Here is a 20,749-nt window from a genome sequence, read left to right on the forward strand (position 1 = left end):
TATTATCTCTCTACTGTGACATCACTGTGTATTATCCCTGTACTGTGACGTCACTGTGTATTATCCCTGTACTGTGACATCACTGTGTATTAGCCCTGTACCATCTGACCGTTGATGCATTCATGACATATATCAATAATAATCGGTTCAATCTTAAAGGGGTATTCCAGGCAAAAACATTTTTATATATATCAACTGGCTCCAGAAAGTTAAACAGATTTGTAAATTACTTCTATTAAAAAATCTTAACAATTTCAGTACTTATGAGCTTCTGAAGTTAAGGTTGTTCTTTTCTGTCTAAGTCCTCTCTGATGACACCTGTTTCGGGAAACGCCCAGTTTAGAAGAGGTTTGCTATGGGGATTTGCTTCTAAACTGGGCGTTGCCCGAGACAGGTGTCATCAGAGAGGACTTAGACAGAAAAAAACAACCTTAACTTCAGAAGGTCATAAGTACTGAAAGGATTAAGATTTTTTAATAGAAGTAATTTACAAATCTGTTTAACTTTCTGGAGCCAGTTGATATATAAAAAAAAGTTTTGGCCTGGAATACCCCTTTAAGTCCCAGGATGCCCTTGGTCCTAGTGGGGTTAAAAGGTCAAAAGATTAAAATATATAAACTAAGAAGACACTGTGAAGTACGGGGATATACTCGGCAGGTCTGGAGAAATATTTTTCTAAAAGATGTTTTTATGTAGTTGATGTATTTCTAGGTGTATATTAATATATATATACCGTATTTATCGGGGTATACCACGCACCGGCCTATAACACGCACCCTCATTTTACCAAGGATATTTGGGTAAAAAAAGTTTTTTACCCAAATATCCATGGTAAAATGAGGGTGCGTGTGTGCGCGTGTATACCCCGATACACTGACGTCATGCGCCGAGCCGTGCAGTGCATAGCAACGACGCAGGGGACACACGCCGGAGGCCTGCAGCAGCGCGGACCCGACCCCGGTAACAGGTAATTATGCCACCGGGGATGGGGGGAGGCAACGGGGCAGCAGCGCCGGCAATGGGTGCCGCTGCCCCTTCTCTCCCCCTGACTGTCGGCGCGGCTTCTCTCCCCCTGGCTATCGGCGCCGGCAATGGGGCGCCGGTACCGATAGTCAGGGGGACAGAACGGGCAGCGGCGCCGATAGCCAGGGGGAGAGAAGGGCCAGCAGCAGGGCTCTAGACCCCAGGAAAGGCAGGGGGAGAGAAGCGGGCATCGACGGCCTCTCTCCCCCTGCCTTTCCTGGGGGTGTATCGGCGTATAACACGCTCATAGACTTTAGGCTAAAAATTTTTGCCTAAAAAGTGTGTGTTATACACCGATAAATACGGTGTATATATATATATATATATATATATATATATATATATATATATATATATGTCAAAGAAAAAAGCAGCACTCCTAAAGCGTGAGTAGGTGCCTCCAGCTAGGGTCCGGGTCCAGGATCCTGCATACGTAGTTCCAAGGAAAATGCTGTGGCACTCAAGGTTTGGTGAAAAAATTTAAACTATTTATTCATCCCAAATGTGCAAAGAGCAACGTTTCAAGTGGCTTGATAATGATGGTGTGAGACCATTGAAACGTTGCTCTTTGCACATTTGGGATGAATAAATAGTTTTAATTTTTTCACCAAACCTTGAGTGCCACAGCATTTTCCTTGGAACTACGTATGCCGGATCCTGGACACGGACCCTAGCTGGAGGCACCTACTCACGCTTGGAACTATATATATACATATATATATATATATATATATATATATACACACGCACACAAATCAAAAAATATGTTGCAGTCTCTTGTAATACCTTTTTTATTGGACTAACAGAATTTTGTAGAGACAAGCTTTCAGGATTCCTCCCTTTATCAAGTCCAATAGACAAGGACTAATGATCAAAGGACTTTATAAATTATCAGGGAGGAATCCCGAAAGTTTGTCTCTACAAAATTCTGTTAGTCCAATAAAAAAAGGTATTACAATCTGCATCACTGGACTAATATGGCTACTCACATTTACTATACAGATATACACATACCTGAAGATGGTTTAGAACCCTGTGATGTCACACATGCTTGTGATGATGTCACCGTAAGCTGTACAAGGAGGTGCGCGCCGGCTGTAGTCTCTTCAGTGTGTTTTGCATTCACAACCTGTGGTGCAAAGTGTTTTGTTAGAGAGTTTCTATTTGCGATAGAGAATTCAAGATTTTGACCGTTCCTTGTCTGAAGAGAGAACCACAAGGTAAGTCTCAGCCTCTTCTATTCATACATACACAGGGCTTTTTGTTTGACAGTTTTTTTTATTGTTGTTGCTTTTTTTTAGCAAAAAAAACAAGAAATTAATTTCCAAAAGAAATAACAAAAGTTATATTCCTCATAGCATTGTGACAATACTTGGCTTAGGCATTAAACATAATAAAACGCACAAATAGTATCATGACCAGAGCTTTTTCTTACAAAACTGCTAAAATGCAATTATGCCCAAAAAAGCCCCCAAGAAAAAGAGTCCTAATTCATGAAGTTCTAAAAGATATAAGTCTATGAGAAAGATTTGGTGGTGTAGTAAAAGAATGACAGAAAGATTAGGGCAGAAATATAATAGTATATAATAGAATTCTGTGTGTACAATAGAAATACTCTGGGTACTCCGAAAGGGAACATTTTCAAATCAACTAGTGGCAGAAAGTCATATAGGGGACGGATAGATCCCAATGAGGTGGGGTAGGTTCATTATTAGTAAATGTATATAGCAGGATAGCCCAATTGTATCTACAGTATGAAGTTCACATGGCCCAGTGACCATACAGCCAAGCCCTTATAATCCACCATTACTGGGACAGATTCAGGGTTATCAGATATTACTATGACCGGACAGGTTTAGGGTTATCAGATATTACTAGGTCCGGACAGGTTCTGGGTTATCAGATATTACTAGGACCGGACAGGTTCAGGGTTATCAGATATTACTAGGACCGGACAGGTTCAGGGTTATCAAATATTACTAGGTCCGGACAGGTTCAGGGTTATCAGATATTACTAGGACCGGACAGGTTCAGGGTTATCAGATATTACTAGGACCGGACAGGTTCAGGGTTATCAGATATTACTAGGACCGGACAGGTTCAGGGTTATCAGATATTACTAGGACTGGACAGGTTCAGGGTTATCAGATATTACTAGGAACGGACAGGTGCAGGGTTATCAGATATTACTAGGACCGGACAGGTTCAGGGTTATCAGATATTACTAGGACAGGACAGGTTCAGGGTTATCAGACATTGGTAGCCTCAGGGAAGACGTCTCCATATAAAACACTTATAGAGAAGCGTCTTCTACTGAGGCTGCGATGGTCTTAGTGTTATCTTGTGGTTCTGTGCTGGACATTTCTGCTCTGTATGAAGGATCTATTGTATAATGACAGGAATGATGACATGTTGTCTAATGTGTTCACTTATCTCTCTCTCTCTAGTGTTTTCAGGCTCTGACCTGTGACCATGGCCTCTCCACAAGACCCATTGCTGAAGGAGGAGGAAGAAGCAATGGAGGACCATAGTGATATGGATGTAGAAAAGGGCGATATCCCTGAGAGGCAGAACCTACCATCTCTAAGCGTGATGTCCACCGCACGTTCCATCATCACCGTAGTGATCCTCGCCTTTGTTAATTTGCTTATCTATGCAAATCGCTCCAGCGTGGCGGGGGTGCTGCCTTATATACAGAAAGCATATGACACCAATGCTAGTCTGTCCGGCTTATTGAATACATTGTTCATTGGAAGCTACGTGCTGGTCGCACCAATTGCCGGATATTTGGGCGACCACTGTAATAAGAAATATACTGTTTGCGCAGGAGTCATCGTTTGGCTGAGCATGACACTTACCCTGTCATTCATCCCTGACGGGTACTTCCTGCTCTTCCTGCTGACGAGTGGACTGGTTGGAGCCGGAGAGGCGACTTTCTGCACCATCGCCCCCTCCATCATTGCAGACCTTTTTACAAGTGACCAGCGGACCCGCATGCTGAACGTGTTTTACTCCGTCATACCTGTAGGCTGCGGACTAGGATACATCATCGGGCCCAAAGTGACTGATGCAGCAAGGGGCGATTGGCACTGGGCATTTCGGGTCACCCCTGGCCTGGGCCTCATAGCTGTGGCTTTGATGATTTTGGTCACAAAGGAGCTTCCAAGAACGACTACAAACGGGAAGAAGAACAACAAATCCCAGAAGTTTGCCAAATGGGCGACAGATCTGAAAAAACTATTTAAAAATCGAAGCTTCATGTTAACCACCATGGGATCGACGGCTGTATCCTTCATAGTGGGAGCCATAGGTGTATGGGGTCCGTCATACCTGACCCACGCACGAACACTCCTACAAGAGAAGGACCCTTGCCATGCTGAACCGTGTGACTATCACGACATCCTAATATTTGGTGTGGTTACAGTCGTTTCCGGCATTCTGGGAGTTGTAGCAGGGACGGAGATAAGTAAAAGATATCGTAAATCCAACCCACGGGCGGACCCGCTTGTGTGTGGATGCGCGATGATGCTCTCCGCCCCTTTTCTTCTGTTGGCATTGACTTTTGGCAACATCAGCCTTGTTGCCACCAACATCTTCATCTTCATCGGAGAGACGCTTCTGTCAGTAAATTTCACCCTCATATCTGACATTATACTAAAAGTAGTAACTCCGTGGAGGAGATCTTCAGCCCTGGCCGTGCAGATGACAATCTATCACCTCCTAGGTGACGCCGGCAGCCCGTACCTCATCGGCCTGATATCTGACACCTACGAACGAGGATATGCCAAATCCCCTCATCTGAAATACCGCAGCCTGGAGTATGCCCTCATGACCTGCACCATAATGGCAGTCATCGGAGGGGCCTTCTTCATGGCCACGGCCCTATATATAGAGAGGGACGAAAAAGAAGCAGAGATGGAATCAGAACCTCCGTCATCCTCCTCCTCCTCACTGCTTCCTGCCGATGAGGACCGCGCTTCAGACTGAGGAAAAGTCATTGCTTACCTTTATCTCGTTTACTTCATTAAAAAAAATTAAGAAAAAAATAACTGCATTTGTTCTATGTTCCTTTTTACCCCTTATCCTCTACCCAGGGGCAGACACAGACAGCAGAGGGCCCTTGTGCAAAGAATGTGCCTGTGCCCCCCCCCAAAACATCAATTGTTCAGCACCCCCTCTCCATGTGTCACTTACTCAGGTGGACCCCCATATGTCACTTGCTGTATACGTTTCTAATTATTTATTAAGGCCTCCCATATGCCGCAGCTCATTCAAGCCCCCCTCATTAGGTAGCATAGATTCCCAACATTAGGTAGCATATATTCCCCACATTAGGTAGCATAGTTTCCTCACATTAGGTAGCATAGTTTCCCCACATTAGGTAGCATAGATTCCCTACATTAGGTAGCAGTTTCCCCACATTAGGTAGCATAGTTTGCCCACATTAGGTAGCATAGTTTCCCCACAATATGTAGCACAGATTCCCCACATTAGGTAACATAGTTTCCCCACATTAGGTAGCACAGATTCCACACATTAGGTAACCTAGTTTCCCCACATTAGGTAACCTAGTTTCCCCACATTAGGTAACATAGTTTCCCCGCATTAGGTAGCATAGTTTGCACAGATTCCCCACATTAGGTAACATAGTTTCCCCACATTAGGTAGCATAGTTTGCCCACATTAGGTAGCACAGATTCCCCACATTAGGTAACATAGTTTCCCCACATTAGGTAGCATAGCTTCCCCACATTAGGTAGCATACTTTCCCCACATTAGGTAGCATAGTTTCCCCACATTAGGTAGCACAGATTCCCCACATTAGGTAACATAGTTTCCCCACATTAGGTAGCATAGATTCCTCACATTAGGTAGCCATAGCCCCCCCAAACACACAGACAGACACAGACACACACAGAGACACACTTACCTGCCCTGCACAGCGCTTCTCCTCTCCGGCAGCGGCCTGACGAGTGACGTCACTGACGTCCTCCTGAGTGGGTCTGCAGAAGTACGTCACTTGTGCGACGTCCCTCGTCAGACCCCAGTCAGCCGGAGGCAGACTCACTGTCTAAAGTGCCCGTTGCGCTATTATACCCCGCAGCTGCTTTAGAACAGTGAGCAGCGGCGGCGCCAACCCTACCATGAACCTACTAGGCACAAAAAAAAGGGGGCAGCAAAATGCTGCCCCTGAAAAGTGCCACCTGGGACTTATGGTCCCACCGGGTCCCATGGTAGGGCCGACCAGAGGCGGCTCTAGACTTTGTGAGGCCTTAGGCAAAACTTGAACATGAGGCCCTGCTTTATTTTCTGCTGAAATTACATGGTGGTACGGCTGTGAGATGGTTATACTGTGACATCACTATGTAGTATCTCTGTACTGTGCCATCACTCTGTGTATTATCCCTGTAATGTGACATCACTGTGTATTAACTCTGTACTGTGCCATCACTGTGTATTATCCCTGTACTGTGACGTCACTGTGTATTATCCCTGTACTGTGCCATCACTCTGTGTATTATCCCTGTACTGTGACATCACTGTGTGTATTATCCCTGTACTGTGCCATCACTCTGTGTATTATCCCTGTAATGTGACATCACTGTGTATTAACTCTGTACTGTGCCATCACTGTGTATTATCCCTGTACTGTGACGTCACTGTGTATTATCCCTGTACTGTGCCATCACTCTGTGTATTATCCCTGTACTGTGACATCACTGTGTGTATTATCCCTGTACTGTGACATCACTGTGTATTATCCCTGTACTGTGACATCACTGTGTGTATTATCCCTGTACTGTGACATCACTGTGTATTGTCCCTGTACTGTGACATCACTGTGTATTATCCCTGTAATGTGACATCACTGTGTATTATCCCCGCACTGTGACATCACTCTGTATATTATTCCTGTACTGTGACATCACTGTGTGTATTATCCCTGTACTGTGACATCACTGTGTATTATCCCTGTACTGTGACATCACTGTGTATTATCTCTGTACTGTGACATCACTGTGTATTATCCCTGTACTGTGACATCACTCTGTATATTATCCCTGTACTGTGACATCACTCTGTATATTATCCCTGTACTGTGACATCACTGTGTATTATTCCTGTACTGTGACATCACTGTGTATTATTCCTGTACTGTGACATCACTGTGTATTATTCCTGTACTGTGAGATCACTGTGTATTATTCATGTACTGTGATATCACTGTGTGTATTATATCTGTACTGTGACATCACTGTGTATTATCCCTGTACTGTGACATCACTGTGTATTATCCCTGTACTGTGACGTCACTGTGTATTATCCCTGTACTGTGACGTCACTGTGTATTATCCCTGTACTATGACATCACTGTGTATATTATCCCTCCCTGTATTGTGACATCACTGTGTGTATTATCTCTGTACTGTGACATCACTGTGTATTATCCCTGTACTGTGACATCACTGTGTGTATTATCCCTGTACTGTGACATCACTGTGTATATTATCCCTGTACTGTGACATCACTGTGTATTATCCCTGTACTGTGACATCACTGTGTGTATTATCCCTGTACTGTGACATCACTGTGTATATTATCCCTGTACTTTGACATCACTGTGTGTATTATCCCTGTACTGAGACATCACTGTGTGTATTATGCCTGTACTGTGACATCACTGTGTATTATCTCTGTACTGTGACATCACTGTGTATTATCCCTGTACTGTGACATCACTCTGTATATTATCCCTGTACTGTGACATCACTCTGTATATTATTCCTGTACTGTGACATCACTGTGTATTATTCCTGTACTGTGACATCACTGTGTATTATTCCTGTACTGTCATATCACTGTGTGTATTATATCTGTACTGTAACATCACTGTGTATTATCCCTGTACTGTGACGTCACTGTGTATTATCCCTGTACTGTGACGTCACTGTGTATTATCCCTGTACTATGACATCACTGTGTATATTATCCCTCCCTGTATTGTGACATCACTGTGTGTATTATCCCTGTACTGTGACATCACTGTGTATTATCCCTGTACTATGACATCACTGTGTATATTATCCCTCCCTGTATTGTGACATCACTGTGTGTATTATCCCTGTACTGTGACATCACTGTGTATTATCCCTGTACTGTGACATCACTGTGTATTATCTCTGTACTGTGACATCACTGTGTATTATCCCTGTACTGTGACATCACTCTGTATATTATCCCTGTACTGTGACATCACTCTGTATATTATCCCTGTACTGTGACATCACTGTGTATTATTCCTGTACTGTGACATCACTGTGTATTATTCCTGTACTGTGACATCACTGTGTATTATTCCTGTACTGTGACATCACTGTGTATTATTCCTGTACTGTGATATCACTGTGTGTATTATATCTGTACTGTGACATCACTCTGTATTATCCCTGTACTGTGACGTCACTGTGTATTATCCCTGTACTGTGACGTCACTGTGTATTATCCCTGTACTATGACATCACTGTGTATATTATCCCTCCCTGTATTGTGACATCACTGTGTGTATATCTCTGTACTGTGACATCACTGTGTATTATCCCTGTACTGTGACATCACTGTGTGTATTATCCCTGTACTGTGACATCACTGTGTATATTATCCCTGTACTGTGACATCACTGTGTATTATCCCTGTACTGTGACATCACTGTGTGTATTATCCCTGTACTGTGACATCACTGTGTATATTATCCCTGTACTTTGACATCACTGTGTGTATTATCCCTGTACTGTGACATCACTGTGTGTATTATCCCTGTACTGTGACATCACTGTGTATTATCTCTGTACTGTGACATCACTGTGTATTATCCCTGTACTGTGACATCACTCTGTATATTATCCCTGTACTGTGACATCACTCTGTATATTATCCCTGTACTGTGACATCACTGTGTATTATTCCTGTACTGTGACATCACTGTGTATTATTCCTGTACTGTGACATCACTGTGTGTATTATATCTGTACTGTAACATCACTGTGTATTATCCCTGTACTGTGACGTCACTGTGTATTATCCCTGTACTGTGACGTCACTGTGTATTATCCCTGTACTATGACATCACTGTGTATATTATCCCTCCCTGTATTGTGACATCACTGTGTGTATTATCTCTGTACTGTGACATCACTGTGTATTATCCCTGTACTGTGACATCACTGTGTGTATTATCCCTGTACTGTGACATCACTCTGTATTATCCCTGTACTGTGACATCACTGTGTATATTATCTCTGAACTATAACATCACTGTGTGTCATCTCTATACTGCAACATCACTGTTGATACTTACACTGCACTGTGACATCACTGTATATATTAAGCCTGTATACCCTAATGCCACTGTACATATTTACCTTGCACTGCGAGTGACAATACAGGGTAAATATGCACAGTGACATCACAGTTCAGAGTTAATATAAACAGTAATGTCTCTGTACAGGGACAATAAACAGTTTTGCCACTACAGGGTTAATAAACACAGTGTTGTCACAGTAGAGGCTAAATATACAGTGATGTCATTGTACCGGGAAAATATACACAGTTAAGTCAGCGTTCAAGAATAATAAACTGTGATGTCACTACAGGGTTGTTATACACAGTGACATCAAATTACAGGATGAAGCACAGTGATGTCACAGTTTATTATGAAGCACAGTGATGTCACAGTTTATTATGAAGCACAGTGATGTCACAGTTCATTATGAAGCACAGTGATGTCACAGTTTATTATGAAGCACAGTGATGTCACAGTTTATTATGAAGCACAGTGATGTCACAGTTTATTATGAAGCACAGTGATGTCACAGTTTACTATGAAGCACAGTGATGTCACAGTTTATTATGAAGCACAGCGATGTCACAGTTTATTATGAAGCACAGCGATGTCACAGTTTATTATGAAGCACAGTGATGTCACAGTTTATTATGAACACAGTTATGTCACAGTTTATTATGAAGCACAGTGATGTCACAGTTTATTATGAACAGTGATGTCACAGTTTATTATGAAGCACAGTGATGTCACAGTTTAGTATGAAGCACAGTGATGTCACAGTTTAGTATGAAGCACAGCGATGTCAGTTTAGTATGAAGCACAGTGATGTCAGTTTATTATGAAGCACAGTGATGTCACAGTTTATTATGAAGCACAGTGATGTCACAGTTTATTATGAAGCACAGTGATGTCACAGTTTATTATGAAGCACAGTGATGTCAGTTTATTATGAAGCACAGTGATGTCACAGTTTATTATGAAGCACAGTGATGTCACAGTTTATTACGAAGCACAGTGATGTCACAGTTTATTACGAAGCACAGTGATGTCACAGTTTATTACGAAGCACAGTGATGTCAGTTTATTACGAAGCACAGTGATGTCACAGTTTATTACGAAGCACAGTGATGTCACAGTTTATTACGAAGCACAGTGATGTCACAGTTTATTATGAAGCACAGTGATGTCACAGTTAATTACGAAGCACAGTGATGTCACAGTTTATTATGAAGCACAGTGATGTCACAGTTTATTATGAAGCACAGTGATGTCACAGTTTATTATGAAGCACAGTGATGTCACAGTTTATTATGAAGCACAGTGATGTCACAGTTTATTATGAAGCACAGTGATGTCACAGTTTATTATGAAGCACAGTGATGTCACAGTTTATTATGAAGCACAGTGGTGTCACAGTTTATTATGAAGCACAGTGATGTCACAGTTTATTATGAAGCGCAGTGGTGTCACAGTTTATTATGAAGCACAGTGATGTCACAGTTTATTATGAAGCACAGTGATGTCAGTTTATTATGAAGCACAGTGATGTCACAGTTTATTATGAAGCATAGTGATGTCACAGTTTATTATGAAGCACAGTGATGTCACAGAGACTACAGAATGTATAACTGTACGTATGATGAAGATGGCGGGATGCTATCGAAACGTCACACATACATGGGGGAATAAAACACTTTGTTTTTGCACCTTATCTGGGAGTGCCGCTGGATCTTTAGTTTTGTAGATAGATAGATAGATGATATATAGATAGATAGATATGAGATATGAGATAGATAGATAGATAGATCAGTGTATCCCAACCAGGGGGCCTCTAGCTATTCCAAAACGACAACTCCCAGCATGTCTTTGGCTTTATGAGCATACTGGGAGTTGTAGTTTTGCAACAGCTGGAGGCCCCCTGGTTGGGAAACACTGCTCTATCTATCTATCAATCATCTATCTATCCATCTATCTCCTATCTATCTACCTATCTATCTATATCATATCTATCTATCAATCTACCTATCTATCTATATCATATCTATCAATCTATCTATCTATCTATCTATCATCTATTAATCTATCTTTCTATCTATCTCATATCTATCTATATATCTATATATCTATATATCATCTATCTATCTATCTATCTCTCATATCTATCTATCTTTCCTCTATCTCTCATCTATCTGAGATAGATATGAGATAGATAAATAGAAAGATAGATAGATACATAAATAAATAGATGGATATAGATAGATAGATGGATAGATAGATATGATATAGATGATAGATAGATATGATATAGATAGATAGATAGATAGATAGATAGATAGGAGATAGATGGATAAAAAAAAAAAAAACTCCACAAGAGCAGCACAACAAAATTAAGAAAACCAATGCAATGGTGCACGCTGGGTGTGGACCTTGGTGAGAGATTCACTTGTACTAGAAAAAATCAAGAGACCAGCAGCACACAGAAAAATTAGTGCAAAAAAGGTGGAGATTTATTGCATTATCCCAGTGTACAAAAGAAGAGACGTTTCAGCGACCTCTTCAAGCTCCTTGAGAACAGCGACGGGAGGTCGCTGAAACGTCGCTTCTTTTGTACACTGGGATAATGCAATAAATCTCCATCTTTTTTGCACTAATTTTTCTGTGTGCTGCTGGTCTCTTGATTTTTTTATTTTTTTATTTTTTGGATAGATAGATAATAGATAGATGATTGATATAGATCAGTGTTTCCCAACTAGGGGGGCCTCCAGCTGTTGCAAAACTACAACTCCCAGTATGCTCATAAAGCCAAAGGAATGTTGGGAGTTTTAGTTTTGCAACAGCTGGAGGCCCCCTGGTTGGGAAACTTATCTATCTATATCATATAAATTTATCTATAGCATATCCATCTATCTATATCATATCCATCTATCTCCTATCTATCTATCTAATCTATCTATCTATCTGTCTATATCATATCTATCTATCATCTATCTATATCATATCTATGTATCTATCATCTATCTATCGATCTGTCTATCATCTATCTATCCATCTATTTATGTATCTTTCTATATATCATCTCTCTATCTATATATCATCTATTTATCTATCTTTCTATCTATCTCATATCTATATATATATATACCGTATTTATCGGGGTATACCACGCACCGGCCTATAACACGCACCCTCATTTTACCAAGGATATTTGGGTAAAAAAAGTTTTTTACCCAAATATCCATGGTAAAATGAGGGTGCGTGTGTGCGCGTGTATACCCCGATATACCCCCAGGAAAGGCAGGGGGAGAGAGGCCGTCGCTGCCCGCTTCTCTCCCCCTGCCTTTCCTGGGGTCTAGAGCCCTGCTGCCGGCCCTTCTCTCCCGCTGGCTATCGGCGCCGCTGCCCGTTCTGTCCCCCTGACTATCGGTGCCGGCGCCGATAGCCAGGGGGAGAGAAGTGGCGCCGACAGCCAGGGGGAGAGAAGGGGCAGCGGCACCCATTGCTGGCGCCGCTGCCCCGTTGCCTCCCCCCATCCCCGGTGGCATAATTACCTGAGTCGGGTCCGCGCTGCTACAGGCCTCCGGCGTGCGTCCCCTGCGTCGTTGCTATGCACGGCGCGGCGCACTGACGTCATGCGCCTCGCCGTGCAGCGCATAGCAACGACGAAGGGGACGCACGCCGGAGGCCTGCAGCAGCGCGGACCCGACCCAGCTAATTATGCCACCGGGGATGGGGGGGAGGCAACGGGGCAGCGGCGCCGGCAATGGGTGCCGCTGCTCTTTCTCTCCCCCTGGCTATCGGCGCTGGTACCGATAGTCAGGGGGACAGAACGGGCAGCGGCGCCGATAGCCAGGGGGTGAGAAGGGCCGGCAGCAGCGCTCTAGACCACAGGGAAGGCAGGGGGAGACAAGCATGCAGCGACGGCCTCTCTCCCCCTGCCTTTCCTGGGGGTGTATCGGCGTATAACACGCACATAGACTTTAGGCTAAAAATTTTTGCCTAAAAAGTGCGTGTTATACGCCGATAAATACGGTATATATTTATGTATCTATCTATCTGTATATCATCCATCTACCTATCTATCTCTCATATCTATTTATCTATCTCTCATCTATCTGAGTTAGATAGATAGATATGAGATAGATAGATATGAGATAGATAGATATGAGATAGATAGATAGATAGATATGAGGTAGATAGATAGATAGATAGATATGAGATAGATAGATAGATAGATAGATAGATAGATATGAGGTAGATAGATATGAGATAGATAGATAGATAGATAGATATGAGGTAGATAGATATGAGATAGATAGATAGATAGATAGATATGAGATAGATAGATAGATAGATATGAGATAGATAGATAGATAGATAGATAGATATGAGATAGATAGATATGAGATAGATAGATAGATAGATAGATAGATAGATAGATATGAGAAAGATAGATAGATGCATAAATAGATGGATATAGATAGATGGATGGATGGATAGATATGAGATAGATATATAATAGATTGATAGATAGATAGATAGATAGATAGATAGATAGATCAGTGTTTCCCAACCTTGGGGCCTCCAGCTGTTGCAAAACTACAACTCCCAGTATGCTCATAAATCCAAAGGAATGCTGGGAGTTGTAGTTTTGCAACAGCTGGAGGCCCCCTGGTTGGGAAACACTGAACTACCTCCCACTGTCTCCCGAACTACAACTTTCCTCCTCTCCCCCAAGCAAGTTACTTACTTTAAAAGGGCAGCATCAGCAGTGGGCACTGGGCAGGTAAGTCTTCCATACTGGTGGTGTCCGGGCCTGTATACACACAGCGGGCCTGCTCCACAAAGTCCAGTATACAGGGGAGTGAGAGAGGGGGAGGAGCTTCCTGTCTGCTCTTCCCAGTCTGCATAGCGCGGCCCCTGCGTGGTGACAGGGCTGCAGGCTGAAGAAAGGATAACAGAGTAGATGGCTCCGGGGGGCGGGGGGTGCAGCGGGGGCTCGGGCCCCTTACTGGTAGCCATGAGAGCTGCTAGTGACCTACTGCTACTAGGGGGGGCACAAGGGGGGGGGGGGGGGCCACATTTGAGTGTAAAAAATGAAGATTTTGAATTTTCTCCTTCACTTTGCTGCTATTTCTGTGGAACACCTAAAGGGTTAACACACTTACTGAATGTCATTTTGAATACTTTGAGGGGTGCAGTTTTTATAATGGGGTCATTTATGGGGTATTTCTAATATGAAGGCCCTTCAAACCCACTTCAAAACTGAACTGGTCTCTGAAAAATTTCGAGTTTGAACATTTTGTGAAAAAATTTAAAATTGCTGCTGAACTTTGAAACCCTCTGGTGTCTTCCAAAAGTTAAAACTTGTCAACTTTATGATGCAAACATAAAGTAGACATATTGTATATGTGAATCAATATATAATTTATTTGGAATATCAATTTTCCTTATAAGCAGAGAGCTTCAAAGTAAAAAAAAAAAAGCAAAATTTTAAATTTTTTCATCAAATTTTGGAATTTTTCAACAAGAAATGATGCAAGTATTGATGAAATTTTTCCACTAACATAAAGTAGAATATGTCAAGAAAAGACAATGTCGGAATCAGAATGAAAGGTAAAAGCATCCTAGAGTTATTAATGCTTAAAGTGACAGTGGTAAGATGTTACAAAAATGACCGGGTCCTTAAAGGGGTATTCCAGGCCAAAACTTTTTTTTAGATATCAACTGGCTCCGGAAAGTTAAAGAGATTTGTAAATTACTTCTATTAAAAAATCTTAATCCTTCCAATAGTTATTAGCTTTTATAGTTGAGTTGTTGTTTTCTGTCTAACTGCTCTCTGATGACTCACGTCCCAGAAGCTGTGCAGTTTCTATGGGGATATTCTCCCATCATGCACAGCTCCCGGGACGTGATATCATCATTGAGCAGTTAGACAGAAAACTTCAGAAGCTAACAGTCTATCAGAGGGTACTCAGCACCACTTAAGTTAACAGGTTGATGTCCGGATATTAATAATGTACGGCCCCTTTAACTGCTGTATGTACTCTATGTGCGGTGCTGTCTCGCTGAAGATTAAGAGGATAACACTTTCAACACTGGAGATGAAGAAAAAATGTGGAGCATTTTATACTTACATCATAGGGGTGCATATGTTAATTTTCGTATATGCGAAAATAAAACGAGAATATTACAAATATGCGAATATTCGCGAATATATGATGAATATTCGTCCATATATTCGCGAATTCGAATATGGCCTATGCCGCTCAACACTATTAGTAACATACAGAAAAAACATTACAATCCAGGATAAATACAATAAAAATAAAATACAAAAAAAACATACTACTAACTGGTTGAGGGACTCTAAACCAATAGGTAATTTCGCATGTGGTAATTGCAAGCAATGCAAATACAATGGGAAGTATAAATATTTGCAATTAGGTGGTTACAACATCAAAATAAAACAGAGTTTAAACTGTAAGTCAACCCATGTAGTTTACTGCATAGTCTGCACATGTGGATATTTTTACGTGGGTAAAACGATTCGCCCACTATATCACAGAATCAGAGAACACCTGAGATCACTCGTTACAGGTATAGGTGCCCCACTATTCGTAACCCACATGAGAGACGTCCACTATAGCAATCCAGAAGGATTGCGTTTTGCTGCTATTGAGCAAATAGTGAATATAGCGCAAGGTCTGAATAAACACCAACAATTGTTGAAAAATGAAGCCAGTTGGATCATCCGGCTGGATGCCACCGGCCCGATGGGCTTAAATGACAAACAAGAGTATAGTGCTTTGTTATAAGTTGGCATGTTGAATACTATTGTCTCATTAGATAAGAAGTTTGCTTTTAACTTACACTTGTATAATTTTTTAAGAGTTATATGTAACGGTGTTGTAGCCAATGACGCACAGATTCACCTGCAGTGTCAGTACACTTACCTGTTTTAAGCACACCTCTCCCTGTGAACCCGACACTCCCGATCTGACGAAGCGCAGAAGCGTGCAACGGTCCGTCACCGAGATTATACCCCCGCGTCCTCCGCACAACTCCCTGGTCCGTGCACCCCTATGATGTAAGTTTTGCGATAAACTACAGCTGCAGTTGAAGCTTGGTGAGTGCTCCGCATTTTTTCTTCATCTCCAGTGTTCATAATTTACAAATCTGTTTAACTTTCCAGAGCCAGTTGATATTTGTGCTCAGGGCTTACATTCGGGCTTGTAGTGGCAAGCACTGAAACACAACTATGCAAACCATAACGTTGACTTACCTAGCGGCTTGCGTTGTTCCGTACTTGTGATTGCACCTTGCATACAAACCTATGTACTTATATCAATAAAATGACTGGCAAAGCGGTTGAATTGTGCCCGTAACCGCGTATGAGGGCACGCCTATAGAGGGCAAAAAATCAAGAAGTAGAGTTGATAACATCCCTAACCATAATAACCAACACCAAAATTTGTCATGTCTATCTTCCCCCAAACTGTTCATGCTAGACTCAAGGAACCAAGAGAATTGTGCCTGCCGGCTGGCGACCACCTGAGGCAGTGTCTGACACGGAGAGAATATGTTGGAGACGCCTACTGCGTCCGGCCCAGCCCTGGAACGGGGCCTGACAACGTGCTAGCTGATTCGTTCATATTGGCATGCTCACTGTGTAATTGCCGAAACGGGGAACCGATAGAGCTCGTCGGGCAACACATGTCCTCCTGTCCCTGCTAAAGAGTGGCAAAAATTCATTGTGTAGAGATATGAAGAGTTGGCTCGACTGTACTGTGAGCCATATCCTGCCCTGCCAACATACCGTCCCGAATATAGTCTGTGAGGTAATGACCAGTAGCGAACGACGGGCCTCCCAGCCCTGATCATGCTTGCATTCTCGACAGATACCAGTAACAAATTGAGCCTAAGGACCGCCATGCCTGCAGACAGGCATCAACAGAACCACTGTGTCCGCAGACATGACCGGCCTCTACACGACTATCGAGCCTGTAGATTCTGACAGGTCCTGCATGCTCTCATGCCTGTGGAAGGCCTATATGTGACTGTCGTACCTGTAACCTGACAGGTCTCGCATACCCTTGTGCCTGTGGATGTGACAGGTCTCGCATACCCTTGTGCCTGTGGATGTGACAGGTCTCTGCAATACTGCTGTGCCTGGAAAGGCAGTCTGACTCGAACCTCGTGCCTGTGGCGTGACAGGTCTTAGAGTGCCCTCGTGTCTGTGGAAGAGATAGCTGTTAATGTGATGCTGACATGCGCGGACAAGACAGATTGATGCGTGAAATAAACTGCCTATGAGTCATGACATAGTAACTCTACGACCTGTGTTTGGGGAAATACTGACGAAGCCTTTAATCTCCCTGCAGGCGTGGCAGGTGGAGATGGTATGCAACCCCTGGGTTCATATTCATTTTTATTTGAATAATTATTTTTATTTTTTAATTTTTTTTATTATAATTATTATTATTTTTTTCGTACTGCGGGAGTGAATGGCAGCTTCGTGCCTGGCATGATGTATGCGTGGTGACGCGAGATGAGACTAAGCTGTGAAACTATGCTGTGGCGCTGAAGAAGAGTCAGAACAGCCTACGCAGGGGTCCCCACTGAAAACGTGTCAGCCAGCCGGTTGACCCACTGCCTAAGTGTATCGAGTCATGTTGCACTGAAGCAGAGTCAGGAACAACAGACTTCACCAGGACCCCGACTGAAGACAGTCCGACCTGAGGAACTTGGTGGGCGAGAGGACGCGCGAGGCTCTGACGACGTGTCAGTAGCAGCGTCAGTGTGTGATGCGAGTAACTGTAGTAAGCAACAAAGAGGTGAAAGTAAAAACATGGATCATCGGGTACGTGTTGCGACGTACATATATAAGAGTGTGCATGCTTCCTTTTTGTTTGTTTTATTTTTTTATTTTTATTTATTTTTTTTTTTTTTTATTTATTTATTTATTTATTAGCTGGAGTGAAAGACAGCTGCGTGCCTGACATGATGTATGCATGGTGTCGTGAAAATGAGACTAAGTGTATGCTGTTGCGCTGAAGAAGAGTCAGAACAGCATACGCAGGGGCCCCCACTGACAACGTGTCAGCCAACGGTTGACCCACTGCCTATGTGTGAAGAGTCACATTGCACTGAAGCAGAGTCAGGAACAACGGACTTTACCAGGACCCCGACTGGAGCGAGTCGGACCTGAGAACTTGGTGGGTGAGAGGACGCATGAGGCTCTGAAGACGTGTCAGTAGCAGCGTCGGTGTGTGGAACGAGTAACTGTGGTAAGCAAACAAGAGTGATGAAAGTGACATGGAAACAGTGGGTACGTGTCGAGAAGTACATGCGTGAGTGTACATGTTTCCCATTGTTTTATATTATTATTTATTTATTAATTTATTTATTTATTTATTTTTTTAAAGTGTGTGTGATCTGACGGTGTCTATAGCCATGGCTGCTCGGCGCAACCCCCTGGGGGCATGAGGGCTACGCCCACCATCCGTGTTTTGTGGTGTCGTAGCTCTGAAGGAGTGTCAGTAGTAGCCACCGTGAAGTGCTGTCCCCTGCAGGCGTGGCAGGTGTGATGAGGAAACAACCACCTATGTGTCGTGATGTCGTATTCAGAAGACATTACAGAAACAAGGAATAGGAAGCGGCTCTTCCTGCAGGACGTGGCAGGTGGAGTGGGTGTCCACCACTTGTGTCGTGGCATGAAATGTGCAGAATGACGTGTCCGCAACAACAATATACCATTAGGACAAGCTAGGTGACTGGCGAGCATGGCAAGATGCGGATGCTTGGCTGAGACTGAGCAGTTACCATGGTAACGTGAATGTGGCATGTCAACTACAGGGACCAACCGCCGGTACCGACGTGTGCAGGGTAACTATATGTGACTGAGATATATATGCCACCTGAGAATATCTGTACCGTGAGAAGTATTACGAGCGTGAGTGTGGTGTGCCGAGTGAGGTTGTGCGTATGAAACAGTAGTAGCTATGAGCAAAGTGCGGCAACACAGTGAGGAGCTAAACACGACGATGGTTGTGAGCGTGCGTTCCGAGCGAGCCGCGAGCGCCTGAAATTGACGCCACGGCACATGTGAGTGCGAAATGACCATGATGGGCACGGTGCGGTGCTGCAATTGTGAACGTCTGGCACTACGACTGTATTCACAGTATGTGGCATGATGTACGTATGTGCTGTGTGTAAAACGGAACTGTACCCACTGCATGGAACTATCATATGAACTGTGACTGTACTACCGCTGCACTCGCAGCATACCATTGTGAGCGTGTGTGCTATATGCGACAATGTGACTGTACTCCCTGCATGTAACAGAGTAAGCGTGTGTACTGTGTGTGATCCTACTGTACCCACTATGTGCGACTGGGCATGTGAATTGAATGCAACAACCACTGTACTCACTGTAAATGACACCAAGAGCGTACATACCGTACACGGTACCCCGACTGTACCTACTGTATGTGAGACTGTGAGCTTGTATTTGTACAATAACGTGACTGTGCTTGCGGCATGTGACCCTGAACTTGAGTAACCTGTGAATGACTTGCTGTACCCACTGCATGAAGCACTATGACGTGTGTACTCTATACAACACTATAACTGTATGCCCTGCGTGTGCCGCTAAGAGCGCCTGTTGTGCAGGATGAAATTTCTGAATGTTTATACGTGGTGTGAAATGCATGGGCGTAGGTTCAGTAAGAACGGCGGGCGGTGTAGTACTGACATTACGTAAGAGTGGTGAATGTTGTGACTGTATGAACCGTATATGTGTTGTGTGCGGAGTGAAACCATGAGTACATGTATCGTGAGAAGCTACGTGTGGAACAGTCTAGGAGTGACTGCATGGTATGAGTGCTGAGAGTAGGTGCATGGCGGAAACGCTGAGGAGATGGCACAGAATGAGATGGTAAGGGTGACTGCAAGGTATGAGCGCCTAGTGACAGTGCAATATCAACGATATGAGTGACTGTGCAGTAAGACGCTATGAGTGAGCGGACTGCAAGAAGCTGTGGGCGACTGCCTGGTATGACGCTTATGAGCGGCTGCATGGTGAACCTATGAGTGAGTGCACGGTGTGAATGCTACGAGTGACTGCACGGCAGAACGCTGTGCGTGAACTGTGACGGAATAATGCTAAGAGTGCCTATACGGTATGAAGCTAGGAGTGGCTGCACAGTGAGGGACGTAGTGAGTGACTGTACGGCATGGAAGCTGAGAGTGACTGCATGGTGTGAAAGCTGTGAGTGACTGCGCAGTACGTAAAAGCTGTGAGTGACTGCACGGTGTGAAAGCTATGAAAAGACTGTACGGTGTGGATGCTATGAGTGACAGCACCGTGTGGATGCTATGAGTGAC

General features: G+C 43.4%; 1 protein-coding gene across 1 annotated transcript; it reads left to right on the forward strand.

Moving 5' to 3' along the window:
* Positions 1–2,117: 2,117 nt before the first annotated feature.
* LOC130356749 (protein spinster homolog 1-like) lies at positions 2,118–5,061 on the forward strand. Its single transcript, XM_056558664.1, has 2 exons — positions 2,118–2,243; positions 3,471–5,061. Exon 2 carries the CDS (start codon positions 3,496–3,498, stop codon positions 5,008–5,010), a length of 1,515 nt encoding a protein of 504 aa, XP_056414639.1. The 5' UTR covers positions 2,118–2,243; positions 3,471–3,495; the 3' UTR covers positions 5,011–5,061.
* Positions 5,062–20,749: the final 15,688 nt, after the last annotated feature.

Source organism: Hyla sarda, chromosome 2 (genome assembly GCF_029499605.1).
Source record: "Hyla sarda isolate aHylSar1 chromosome 2, aHylSar1.hap1, whole genome shotgun sequence".
Classification (NCBI taxonomy): domain Eukaryota; kingdom Metazoa; phylum Chordata; class Amphibia; order Anura; family Hylidae; genus Hyla; species Hyla sarda.